We start from the raw sequence: 14,220 nt of genomic DNA on the forward strand, positions 1-14,220 counted from the left end.
GCATGCATCCACTGAGGTGTCAAAAATACAGGCTGCATGCAATCCTTCCTTGGTAATTGCTCTCATTCAGATGAGGAGAAGGATGGCCCATGGCCAGGGGGAGCAAGGGCTTGAGTAGCAAAAGATAAAGGGCCTCTATAAGGTCAAGAGGCCGGCGAACATGGAACACTGCAGCAGCAAGCATTGACCTGATCATGGGTGCATTGCTGGTGGTTCTCGTATCTAGAGAGGAGCAAAAAACAATGTTGGAGGTGTCCTTGTAAGTCCTGTAATGTCGTTGCTCACAACTGCCAGCTTCTCCAGTACGAGCTACAAGATGCACTGTAGGAACTCACCAAGCATCCTTAACCTAGCACCTTCCAACCCACAACCACTACCATCTGGAAGGTCAAGAGCAAAAGACACATGGGAACACCATGCTGCTGGGTCAAAATCCTGGAACTCTCTCCCGAACGGCACTGTGAGTATATCTACACTACATGAAATGTAGCGGTCTAAGAAGGCAGCTCATCAACACCTTCTCGAAGGAAATTAGGGATGGCCAATAAATGCGGGGCTTACCAGTGGTACCCACATCCCAAGAACAAATATTTTTTTTAAAAGCTGCAACCGCAAGGACTCTGTAGGGGTAGTGCAGATTTTCTGGCCTGTAATGATTTGAATGTTTGGCATGGTGCCGTTTAAATATGGCGCCAGGACCTTTGACCCCCCCATGTGGTAATGAGGGATGGGCGACTTCCTGCCTGGCCCTGTAACACGATTCAATGAGTTCCTCGTGGATGCATAATTAACGAGTTGAAAAACATTACATCGCATGCGTTACCCCCCAGCACCCAGCGGGAATCACACCAATTTTTCCCGCCCCTTTCAGACTTGGTCTCCAGAATGGAAAATTCCGCCCCAGTTCTTCAAAAATGTACTTACGGTTTGGCTACAATACTGCATAAAGAAAATATTTTCCCTGGTTAGGGGATAGGAGACAGCTTTATGTTAGCTGGCATATATGGACAGGCAAAGAGTTAATCCCAGAACACAATGTCATCTGGGCCTTTGCGCCGCTAACAGTGGGAGAGGGGCCTCCTTTTGGCTGACTGGCTCTGATAAGCACTAACGCTGCCACCTCTGCAAGAGCACAAAGCCACTGGAATCAAGACTGCCGACAGGTACAGCCAAATAACAGAAACGCAGCAATAATCGGACACACAGTCCTCTGCACTGTGCTACACTACATTGAGCCAGCAGGAGGCATGTCTGCTGCACAGTAAGAAAGCCAGTGTCAGTTTACTTTCAGTTTTAACCGCACCCCCCCCCCCCCCCCCCCTCTTGCCCCCACCCCCTCCCCCTTATCCCCCCAGGTCTCTCTGCCTCCACAGGGTGCCCCACCAAGCAGCCAAGCTGAGAGCTGATAAAACTGATCATCTGTTTCCCTGGTGAATTCAATTATCAGACAAGCCCCTGAGGCACCAACCTACAATAATGTGAAATGAGCATCTTAACTGCTACACCACCAGATTAAAAAAAAACACATCCTCTTTACTACATTTTTTACACACCTGTAGACCGTACAGGTACATCATTGGGGCCCTCTCTGACGACAATGGTGACAAATTCAGACTATTAGCCGTCAATACCACAGTGCAAGCAAGGTACTGAAATGACGCAACGGAATATGTCTGGCCAGATTTGTTGTTTATTACACCTCTTGAATTTTTGTTTTTAACAATTACGAGAGTTCAGATCTGATTATGTCAATAAAATAAAGGATATTTTATTCTTTAATTTTAAGAAGAATGTCTGCATCTTCAGATGCGTAATCAGGTCTGATCTTGTAAGCTTGTTCTATAAAATATCATCAGGCACACACTTCAATATGGTGGAACAATAGGGGTCCTTCCCTGCAGGGTGAAATGTTCTAAAATATGCCGTATTAAGAAAGCAACAGTAAAAAAATAAAATAAATGAATCTTCCTCCACGTCTATGTCTAAACATTTCAAAGCATAAGCTTCTGCAGATGATAGCACTTGCTAGCATAGTGCGGCTTTCATAGCTTAAACGTGCATACCGTAGTAAGGAAGCATATTGTAAAACCGTATGTAATGATTCCCGTAAATATCCACATTGAGCAAAAACGACAGAATTGGTGCAGACTATCATGAAATAGTAAGAAAAGTCTGAGTGTAAAGGAGATACTCCAGGGTAGCCTTTTAGAGGTCAGCCAGACAATACGTAATCAGGTCTGATCTTGTAAGCTTGTCCTATAAAATATCATCAGGCACACACTTCAATATGGTGGAACAATAGGGGTCCTTCCCTGCAGGGTGAACTTTAAAAAATTTTTTTAGTGGACCCAATTATTTTTTTTCCAATTAAGGGGCAATTTAGCGCGGCCAATCCACCTAGCCTGCACATCTTTGGGTTGTGCGGCGAAACCCACGCAAACACGGGGACCTCAGTGCCGTGAGGCAACAGGGCTAACCCACTGCGCCACCGTGATGCCCTTGCTTAACACTTATTATAAACAAGGATAGCCAGTTTCGTTGGAAGGTCACACCCAAAAGATTACCCTTTTTCTTTCGGCTGATAGCCAATGTGCTGTGCGTTTCCACCATTTTCTATATTCTTGTTGCATTTCACATTCGTGCATACAGATATTTAACTGTTGTATCTACCACATTATAATCCGAGTATAGAAAGTCACGCCTTCATCTAATGTTTTATCACCTCTCTCAGCACCAATTCAAAGGACTCCACGTATCTTTGATTACTTTGAACTACAATGACTGTTGTTATATAGTCAAGTACAATAGTAGTTTTGACTACAGCCAGATGCCACAGTCAGCAAAGAGGTGAATGACCATTTAATCTGTTTTTTGCTGATTTTGGACTGCGGGAAAAGCATTTGGCTAAAATTGGAATGATGCTTTTTTACATTCATCTGAATCATTGCCATAGTTACTAGGGTCTGATCTGACTAACAGTTTTCAAAATAGCATTTTTTACTGGCACTAAAGAGAGTGAATCTTTCCAGCAACTTTGAAAACATGCGATGCCATTTCATGCAAATACTGAGCATATGTGAAACGGTATCAATTAAAACCAAGATTTGTAAATGTTTTTACGCAGTTGAATGCATTGCAGTAACAAATAAAACAGTGCAACTAGCCTGTTCAAATATTTAGGAATAAAAAGAACAACAGTAAAATGGTGAAAAGCAAAGCAGGCCCAACAGTGATGGGTTCATGTTCTGGGTGACATCCTTTATTAGACAGTGGGCGCGATTTAACAGGGAAAAAACAAAGTCCTGTTTTTGGCTGCGTTTGGCGGATATTTCTCCGCGCCTGCAGCGCAGAGAACAACCTCGCTATTAAATGGACTCTCTTTTTTTCAGGTCTTCATTTTTAAATGCCGCCCAATCGCAATCCTCCACCGCTGCCTCCGGACCCCCCACCCCAAACGTTCCAAATTGCCAATTAGGGGTCCTCGAGCCCCCCTCACCCCACCTCACAAGGGCAGAGCACTCCATGCCCTATCCCTGGCAGTGCCAATCTGGCACCTGGGCACCTTGGCTGCCGGCCTGGCACCCTAGCAGTGCCACCTGGGCACCCCGGTGATGCCAGGATGGAACTGCCAAGGTGCCAGGCTGGCAGATCCATGGTGCCCAGGTGCCATCAGGGGTGCCAGAGTACCACCCTGTCCAGAGCCTGTCCACCAGGGGGTCTCTGGTCGCTTAGGAGACCCCTCCCTAGTTCCGTTGCACATGGTCCACCAGTGCTAAGCGCTATTTCCCTAGCTTGGGCATTGGATCCCAGGCTTTGGACTACTCCTGCGTAGACATATTTAAGTGAAGCTAACTGCTCACTTAAATATGCAAATCTGAATCCCGCCCTAGTGAGGGCGATATCCAGATCGCAACATCTTGTGAAATCTCGCTTGGTTTCCTGAGCATCATGAATCTCATGAGAGGTCTCTCGCGAGATTTAACGGCCTCGCCACATCACCGGGTCTGGCACGATGAGGCCGAACGTTCGCGCCCAATGTGTTTATCTGGAGTCCGTGCTTAGTGTTGCCCATAACTCCAGCCACTCTGTGAAGCTCACTGACTGCCACAATCTACCATGTATACAAATCCAAGTTCACTAAATTCTTTGAACGTACTTATTGCCAACCTTTTGTAACCAAAGAACATTTTGTAATATCAAGGATGGCAAGCTTGCAAAAATAAATTAGGTGCAACTTTTGAGAAGATGAAATATGAAACACCATGAAGACCTTGTGGTCTTGGGCCAAAATGACAGAAAAACATGATTCATCTGAACGAAAGGTGCAGTTTGTTGGACAATGAACAAAGTGGAATATTTTCCTTTCCTACTCCTCCCTCGAATTGTGCTTTAGTTCATTTGGGTTGCAACGGTAAAGGAAAATCAGGTGAAAGATACATTCTTGGGCTGTCCTTCTGCACCTCCTACCACCTGGCTTGAAGTACCAATGGCAATGGCTTGTGATCAGGTTGCTCATTAGCTGTTTTGACTGCAATTAGTGTCTGCCCCACAGGGACTAAAAAATACGCAATGGCACAAGTTGTGAAAAAGTATATTTTGGGGAGTATTTCTAGTTTCTGTTTGCCCACTAATTTGAGAATTAGTACAAGTTTAATTTTCATCTGGCAATGCATTGTAACACGAGGCAGGTTATGCTGCTTTCTGTAATACAAGGAACTGCAAAGCCTGAATTGATTCTATATCCCATCAAGCATTACCTGAAGCTCCAGGAATTTAATTTAACATTTTGCTGCGGTTCCCCACTGCTCTTTCTTTCTGTGCACTGTTTCATTGCAGTATTTTACTATTTAAATAAGAGTTTTGTACAAGCTAATTACTTTCTAAACCAACTCTTCTGAGTCATGCTATCTGAGTACCTTTTTTATATTCCAAATCCAAACACCTCACAGCCTGGAAGCATTTGCACCTTATTCAGCTGTTTGACCTTTGGCAATTCGTGTAAGATTGTTGTACTAAACTTTAAAATGTAATTGTTGTTGTTGATGATGAGTGCTGCTGCAAAGTGAATGATGCTAAAGCTATTGGGAAGACGGAAGAACAGGAGCTAAAATTGTGCTGTGATTATCTGAAGAATATGGAAAGGGTGGGCATTTATAAGACTACTGGATAAATGCACTTGCAAATGAAAGCCCTAAAAGTTTCCAATCCTTGTGGATTAAAGAAAAACCTGATTCTCGAACGAGGACAACAATTTGCATTCATACAGCACCTTCAATGCAGTAAAATGTCCCCAACTGCTTCACAGGACCATTACCAAAGAAAATGTAACACCGGGTCACCTAAAGAGATATTAGGACAGGTGGCCAAAAGCTTGGTCAAGATGGAAGTTTTAAGGAGCATCTGAAAGATGGGAGGGGGATATAGATAGAGAGGTGGAGAGGCTTCAGTGTAAAGTGCAGCAGAAGTAATAACAGAAGTCTGACAATGAAATGTAACACAAAATTGTTTGGAGACAAAGAAAGGTGAAGAAAATATGTATTTGATCTAAATCCAATAGAATTTGCAGCACAAAATAATTGGTATGTGTGGCCAGAAAACTGGAAAAGGAATTTTGTAATGTATGCTGTGAAAATGATCTGACATTTTTTATTTAATTTTGTCTTATATCACAGTGACAGGTTTATTAGAGAGCTGTGTAGGAAACATTCAAGGTTTTTGCGTATGGTGGTGCCTAATTAATTGCACCTCGTAAACCTGTTAATATGGGAAACATAGATGACAGTTTGCGCTGTTTGATAGGCACCTAAAGATTTTTTTTTAGCAAAAACCCACCGTGCAGGTTCCCCTGGTAAAGGCGGAGACACAGCCCAGAAGGTCCCAGATTTGATTTCTAGTCTGCATTGAGTAAGCTGACCTTGGTCAGGGTGACAATTTTGCTCTTCAGGTTAGGGAGGAATAAGACATGGGCGGCACGGTGTGGCACAGTGGTTAGCACTACTGCCTCACAGCACCAGGGACCCGGGTTCAATTCCGGCCTTGGGTGACTGTCTGTGTGGAGCTTTCACATTCTCCCCGTGTCTGCGTGGGTTTCCTCCGGGTGCCCCGGCTTCCTCCCACAGTCCAAAGATGTGCAGGTTAGGTGGATTGGCCATGCTAAATTGTCCCTTAGTGTCCAAAAGGTTAGATGGGGTTACTGGGTTACGGGGATAGGGTGGAGGCTTGGGCTAAGTAGGGTGCTCTTTCTAGGGGCCGGTGCAAACTCGATGGGCCGAATGGCCTCCTTCTGCACTGTAAGTTCTATGAAGACAGTTCACTCTTTGCAACTGCTGCTGGAAAGAACAGACAGACAAATGTTGGGTGAACATCGGGTTCAGTTGTGATGTCCTTCATGGCTGGTTTATACTGACAATCTCCAATATCACTGTTGAAGAGGAGCCAGTTTGAGACAGACACAAAACAGTGGGTGCCCATGGAACCTTATCTAGCAAGAAGGCACGGAAATTGGTACAATGAATATTGTATTTATTTTAACTGCACCCAGATATTGTTTTTTCACTCTATTTGAAACTACATGTGTATACTTTAATTATTGCGTATAATTGGTCTCAACTTAAAGAAGGGTAATTAATCCAAAGAAAAGAAGGAAGTGGACCCCATGTGGTATTTAAGAAAAGAAAATGTAGCTGAACAGAAGAGAATGCAAGACAGTAGAGCGTCTGGGTCCTGTGCCAGGCATTTAAAGCAGTTATTTTCTGCTTATGTGTTCCAGCATAACATATGTGCCCCTATTATGTTATAAAAAAAAAAAAAGGCTCTTCAGTTTTAAACAGACCTAAGCCTTTCTGTGGAACTGGGGTTGAAGTCTGGATAATGAGCGATGCAGCCTCTCAAGGAAGAGTGAGCAGATAATACCATGTGGACACAGAGTCTGTATGCAGCTCTCAATTCCACTTAATGCATGCTGAAGCCACATCGAATTGCATTTCACATAAGCGTGATGGGTCATTAGATATAAGAGGAAATTGTCTCAGATGGGTTCAATAGATGCAACAAATATTTTACAAAACATTTTCCATTAACAGTGAAAGGCAAAAAAAATGAAGCATTTGTATAGTAATATGCTAACACACTGAGATCCCCTTTACAAGGAGATTGTGCAATACTTTTTCTGTGTTTCTAATACTACAAATATTGATAGTTGAGCTTCTCTCGATTTTAAAAAACATATACTTTTTTATATTGTGGCTAGTGAACAGCACCCTGATAGAATTACTCTAAAAAGGCAAACTAATTGGGGAGAAGGGATTCAAGTAGCATATTAATTCGCAAGAGCAGTGCAGCCATTATATTACTGCTTTAAATTGACAAAGAAACATCTGCATTTATTTTGTGCCTTTTATGTTGACAAGAAGAGTTTTGTTAAAGAGCCGTGACTGTGCTGTACACAAATGTGACAACCATCCTGCGCCAGAAATATCCCACATGAGGTGAAAGGCCTCAAAGTATTGGATATGGGTGGAATGCTAGCTGCAACATCTGAACTCCTTGCTCCTGCAGTAGTGCACCCAAGCCACAGGAACAAAGAGACAGGGCATCAGTATAATATCTTCCCCATCTAACAATGCAACATTCCTTCAGAATTGCGCTAGAATGTTAGCGTGGGTTATATGTTCAGGCCCTGGTGGGAGGCACAAATGCACAACTTTCTAATCCAGCGTTGAAAGCATTGACAAGCTGACTGTAATTTTTGACAATGAAAGCTTTTTTAAAAAATCATTGCAATGCAGGCTGCACAGAGTCTTGGGAAGACACAATCTGGAGCACCCTGGTCAGTTCTTGGGCACTGTGCCTCGGAAAGAAAAATATTACTCTTAGAGGGGCTGCAGTGCATCATCAGAATAGGTGGAGAGGATGAATAAATGTAGTTTGTTCCCTTGAGTTTAGAAGGTTGAGAAGAGATTAAATCGAGATCTTTAAATGTTAAGCAGATCAGATAGGAGGCATAAACTTAACATTAGAAATAGGTCACTTAACTGTGCAACCGGAAGCATTGTGTCCATATCCTCCCAAGAAATTCTGGAACTGTCGACTCCAAAAGTCCGTTGATGCAGGGTCAATTGATATTTTCAATATTAAAATTAATGGATTTTGCTAGATAAGGGTAATGGATTTTGCTAGATAAGGGTATCAAGGGATATAGAGGAAAGGCAGGTAAATGAAGTGGAGGTGTAGATCAGCCATGATCTAACTGAATGGTGCAACAGGTCCAAGAGGCTGAATAGGTTACCCCTGTTCCTAAACAGAAGGACTTTATACAGTACTCCACCTCATCTGCATTGGATTCTAGATGGGGTAGACCGAGAGAATCTATTTCCTCTGGTGTAGGGAGTCCATAACAAGAGGACTAACCTTAAAATTGGATCAGGCCATTTGGGAGTAATATCAGAAAGCACTTCTTCACACAACAGGGACTGGAAATCGGAAACTCTCTCCCCAAGAAACAGTTGAGGCTGGGGGTCAATTGAAAATGTCAAAGCTGCAATTGATAGCTTTTTGTTTGGCATTGTTGTTAAGGGTTACAGAACCAAATTGAATAGATGGCACTAAAGTAGTCAGTCATGATCTAACTGAAACGTTCGACAGGCTCAAAGGGCTGATAGAGACCCAAGTAGGGAAGCCTATGTCATACATGCGTTGTGTATTTTTTTTTTAATTCTGCGAATTTAATTGCTGGTAACTTGAAACTACAGGGTAGAAATTACAATCACCGCTATCTAGTAGAAACGCTTGAAGTATGCATATTAAATTGCTCTAGGCACTGCCCAAACTTTCTAACATTAAAAACAGTTGTGGGGGAAAGACTCTGCACACTGGCAGCATCTTCGAAAGAAACACCACTTATGAGCTGCAGTAACGATGGACAATGCAACTTGCACATTCCTGCCAACCTGCAGACCCTGGCGCACTGGGAAAGGAGCCACTGTATCTGATTTGCATACAGCACGAGGACAGGATTGTATACTTAAGCTTTCTGCAGTAACCATCCCAGAACACATTTAAATTGTCATAACTAATAGATTCTTAAAGTTTGAGGATCAGTAGTGTCTAAATAAATAAAATATAGGTATTGCTTTGAATTATGGCATTCATGTCGATACCTTACTTAAGTTGAAAATACTAAATTTGCACATAGGCAAATTTTCATGTGATCTTTCGAGTAATTGGGATGATGGCTGTATTTAAATAAAAAATAATTTAAGCTGCAACACAGAACAGCAGCTTGGGCCATTGAATGGCCACATCACAAAGTAGTAGGATATATGTTCCTACTAGGGATGCAATGAGGCCGGTAAATCTCACGAGAGGCCTCTCACGACATTTACAAGGCTCGTTACGATTCTCTAACAAGATCTCGCGAAGCAGAACTATTTATGTGTGCAGTTAAGCTCACTTAAATATATTCACGCCGGAGTTACCCAAGGCGCGGGACCTAATGTCCTTGCCTCAGAGACCCCGAGCGGATGCCATTTAGCACTGGTTTCCACAAACGTGGACCAGGCATACCAGCACTGCCAGGGTTCCAGGCTTGCACTGCCAAGATGCCCAGGTGGCATCTTGCCGGTGCCGGGGATTGGGCCCGGGGTACCCTGCCCTTATGAGATGGGGTGCGGGGTGCTCAAGAACCCACCAGTTGATAAGTTGGGCACCTCAATCGCTTCCTGCAGTGGCGCGTAGAGCTCATTACTGCAGGAAATGAATCTAAGTGCGGCCTTGGCGGGGCGTTCCTCACCGATGCCCAAAAATGAAGCAGTGTCCCGTTTAATAGCGGGGTCGTTCTCAGGCTGAAAGCACCAGGAAACACCCTGCTAAACGCACCTGAAACGGGATTCTGTTTCATTTCCATTAAATCACGCCCACTGAGGAGGATGAAAGAATGAAAATCAAAGGCTAATCATTCTCTTACTAGGCTGGTGCATATTTTCTAAAAGCCTTCTATTCAACTGCAATGGCACAGATCTAGCTATTCCACCTTGGTCAGCGAGTGATGCAGAAATACTTAGAAGAATGAAGGGTTTAGGTGGAACTGGAGGAGTTTATATCAAATTTCATCGACTGTATAGCACAGAAGCAGACCATTCAGCTCAAGTGGTTTATGCTGCCTTTTATGCTCCATGTGGGCTTCGTTGTACCCTCTTCTAGCCCTATCAGCTTATCTTTCCACTCCTTTTTCCCTCAGGTCCTTCCTCCCTCATGTTTTTATTTAGCTTCCCGTTTAATGCATTTACAGAGAAAATGAGGGGCAATGCCATAAAATGTTTTAAACTGGTGTGATGGGTATAGCAGCCAATGCAGGAAAGTGTGATAGATTAATACATTTGGTACAGGATAGGATGCGACGGCCTTTGTAGATAGCAAGATCCTACAAACAACAGTGGGAACAATGACCAGTGAGTCTGTTTTTTTTTAACACAGTAAAAGGAAGCATTTTGGCCAACTCTCTGTTCCTAGAATAGTTCTGTGGAATCTTTAATGTTTACACTCACTACTGGAGCTGTCAGATGGTTTAACATCTCATCAAAATACTGCCAGGTCCAGCACTCCCTCAGCACTGAAATTGAGCATCAAGCTAGATGATGAGCTCAGATTCCTTGTATGAATGAATGTTAAATTACTTCCTTTGCCACATCATACTCTCAGCAGGTGCAACCAACAGAAAACAGCAGGCCATGTCTGTAATAATAAATTACAAAAGAAATCCAAACAGCAGGACACAATTAAAAGACAGTATTAGCTTTCCCGAAGATGCAATGGCTAAATTAACTACACGGTGTGGCACTGACCAGAATATGCCACAAACTGGACTTGATTTAACTAATCTCAGTGATAACAGTAATTATGGATGCTGCAATTAGAAGCAGCAACCTTTGGCGAGGGATGGAGAAATTGGCTATGATTGCCGCTCAAGATCATTGTTTGTTGACCCTTTTGGAAGCGTGGACTGCAAGCATCAAATAAATCCAGTATTAGGTTCTGGATCCGATGCCCTCGTGTCAAAAGCCTCACACATGAACACTTGCGCATGGCATCAGAGAATTTCAATTCCTGCATGTACATATAGCCTTTAGGAGTGAAAGAAATAGAAGCGTGGGAACAGGGAATTCTGGCATTGAAGTATGGAAGTGATACTAGCAACAGCAAACAGTTGGCTGCCATCTTTGTGTGTGTGTGTGTGTGGTTGACATGACTGCTTGTTTTCCAGTTTCCATTTTAAAGTATATTCACTTGTATGTGTATAATCTCTGCTAATGTTTATGTTTAATATGTTGCCTAGGAACCTGCTGAGCTGGAGCTATCAAATGAATTGCCTGGAATTTTGGCAGAGCACGCACAGCCAGCTAATAAGAAGATATTCCCAACGTGGGAAAAGTTCTTACAATTGTTCCTCTGTCAAGGTATAAATCTTTCTCAGGATAACACATGTTTATCATACCATAAGAAATCCCATGTTTGTTTTCAAATCGAATTGTTGCATTGAGTTTCTTAAAGAAAGAACAAGGATTTTATATAGTGCATTTTCATACCCTGAATGCTTTCCAAAGTGCTTGAATTATTGACACGGCACGATCTAACGGCCACTCTACGCCGGAAAAGCAGCTCGCTGCGGTGCAGCGCGGCTTTCACCGTGATACCCCGCTCCCGGGATCTACCCAGCTCGCAATACCTCACAAGATCCAACACGATCTCGCGACACGTTGCAATGTTAATCCCGCCCATCACCCTTTAGCAAATCTGCATATTAGAGCGAGGTAGTCAGTCTCACTCTAATGTGCAGAACCCCGAGATACATGAGGCTTTGGGATTCAGCCCCTTTTGCCTCAGAGACCTCACACGAACACTGTTCAGCATTGCTCCCCTCAAATGGGGACTAGACGGAATGGCACTTGTGGGGGTCCTTCAGGGGATAGGAGGCCCCGAACTATGTGCCCTTTGGGGCAGGGTGGTGTCCTGGCACTGCTGGTGCCACCTGGGCACCCTGGCAGTGCCAGCTTTGTATCATGGCACTGCCACCTGGGTCCAGCCGGGCACTGCCAAGGTGCCCAGTTGGCACTGCTGGCTGGCATGGGTACTGCCATGGTGCCCAGTTGGCACTGCCAAGGTGCCAAGCTGGCATTTTTTGCACACGCGGGAGGTGGGCCAGGGACCCTCCCATAGTGCGTTTGGGCTGGGAGGAGGTCCGGGATCTTTTAGGGGGCCTCAGCGATCGGGACGCCATTTCAAAATGCCACTCCAATCTCTCGTAATAATGGTGAGTTCCGGCGAGCAGAACAAAATGGGGCTATGTGCAGCCTCAGCTGCGCATAACCCCTGTTCAGCCCCCTTATACAACGCGAGTCGCATTGAATTGCCATGTGTTTCTTGGCACTGCGAGCACCGGGAAACACGCGGTCTAAACGCACTCGCTTGGTCACTTTGTTCCCCTTTTGGGAGAAACTTGCCCACTGGTGTAATTTAGGCAAACATGAGAGCCAGTTTGCACACAGCAAGCTCCACAAACAGCATTGAAGTAAAAGCCCAATTAATCAGATTGGGGAGAAAGGTTTTGGCTACAACACCTGAGAACTCATTTGTTATTATTGAAATAATGCCCTGAACAGGTGTGTGTTGGCCTCTGACACATGTTATTCTAGCTCTACAACTGGAGTTATACACACTTCACTGGATGTTCCAGGAACAATCTAATTTAGTAAGAAGATGTTAAGTTTAAAAAAAAAACTAATGTTGGAGGGGAAGAATTAGCATAACTATGGCATTCAGATATTTATTTATTTTAATTCCGTTCGAGTGGTGTAATTCAGTAGCACACTTCAGCCAAGAAGATTTTTAACGGGTGGCATGTGGCGCAGTGGTTAGCACTGGGACAGCGGCGCTGAGGACCCGGGTTCGAATCCCGGCCCTGGGTCACTGTCCGTGTGGAGTTTGCACATTCTCCCCATGTCTGCGTGGGTTTCACCCCCACAACCCAAAGATGTGCAGGCGAGGTGGATTGGTCACGCTAAATTGCCCCTTAATTGGAAAAAAATAATAATTGGGTACTCTAAACTTTTTTTTTTTTTAAAGAATTTTAAGAAGAGGTGGATTTTACAGTTTTAGATTTTAAGATTTTGTAACTGACAATTGTTTACAGTCATAACTGGTCAAAAAGTTGTTAAAACCTGAAGAGCGTACAACAAATTTATCAAAATACTTTAAATACAAGAGCTGAGACTATAGTCAAATTGTTCCTTTTGAACTACTTTGGGAGCTACTGTAATGATTTAAGAAAGAAATAACTTGCATTCATAAAGCAACGTTCACAGCCCCAGTACACATTTTAAAAAAAAATGTATTCATTTTACGGGATATGGGCTTCGCTGGTTAGGCCAGCATTTATTGCTCATCCCTAGTTGCCCTTCAGAAGGTGGTGGTGAATGTAGCCACTGTTGTAATTTAGGAAACACAGCAGTCACTTTGTGCACAGCAAGATCTGACAAACAGCAGTGTGATAAAGATCAGATAACCTGATTAATGATGTTAGTTGCTGGATAATATTATCCAGAACCAAAGGGCAGCACGGTAGCCTTGTGGATAGCACAATTGCTTCACAGCTCCAGGGTCCCAGGTTCGATTCTGGCTTGGGTCACTGTCTGTGCGGAGTCTGCACATCCTCCCCGTGTGTGCGTGGGTTTCCTCCGGGTGCTCCGGTTTCCTCCCACAGTCCAAAGATGTGCAGGTTAGGTGGATTGGCCATGATAAATTGCCCTTAGTGTTCAAAATTGCCCTTAGTGTTGGGTGGGGTTACTGGGTTATGGGGATATGGTGGAGGTGTTGACCTTGGGTATGGTGCTCTTTCCAGGAGCTGGTGCAGACTCGATGGGCCGAATGGCCTCCTTCTGCACTGTAAATTCTATGAAACTCCCCTTCTCTTTGCCATGAAATCTTTCCCGTGCATCATAGAGGGCAGATAGTTTACTGCGTCCCGCCAATGGCGATCTTGCAGCAGGCAGGGCGGAAGAATCCAGCCCAATAAATGCAGAACCTTGGATTTCTACAAGAAGTATCCATGCATCACTAGGAAGCTGTCAACACCAATTTCTTAGGGGTGCGGTAGCAGAGTGGTTATATTACTGAATTCAGTGGCTCAGACAAAAAATCGGAAGTCATGAAATTGAATCCCACCAG

At 43.9% G+C, this 14,220-nt stretch overlaps 1 protein-coding gene across 6 annotated transcripts in view; it reads left to right on the forward strand.

Moving 5' to 3' along the window:
- The window catches only part of iqch (IQ motif containing H), a 303,610-nt gene that overhangs the window by 189,225 nt on the left and 100,165 nt on the right, over window positions 1-14,220 (forward strand). For all 6 annotated transcript variants that reach the window (XM_072470436.1, XM_072470433.1, XM_072470434.1 and 3 more), the window contains one exon: window positions 11,333-11,453. In XM_072470436.1, the coding sequence (XP_072326537.1) occupies window positions 11,333-11,453 (121 nt within the window). The remainder of the gene's footprint in view (window positions 1-11,332; window positions 11,454-14,220) is intronic.

The sequence above is a fragment of the Scyliorhinus torazame genome, chromosome 12, assembly GCF_047496885.1.
Source record: "Scyliorhinus torazame isolate Kashiwa2021f chromosome 12, sScyTor2.1, whole genome shotgun sequence".
Classification (NCBI taxonomy): Eukaryota; Metazoa; Chordata; class Chondrichthyes; order Carcharhiniformes; family Scyliorhinidae; genus Scyliorhinus; species Scyliorhinus torazame.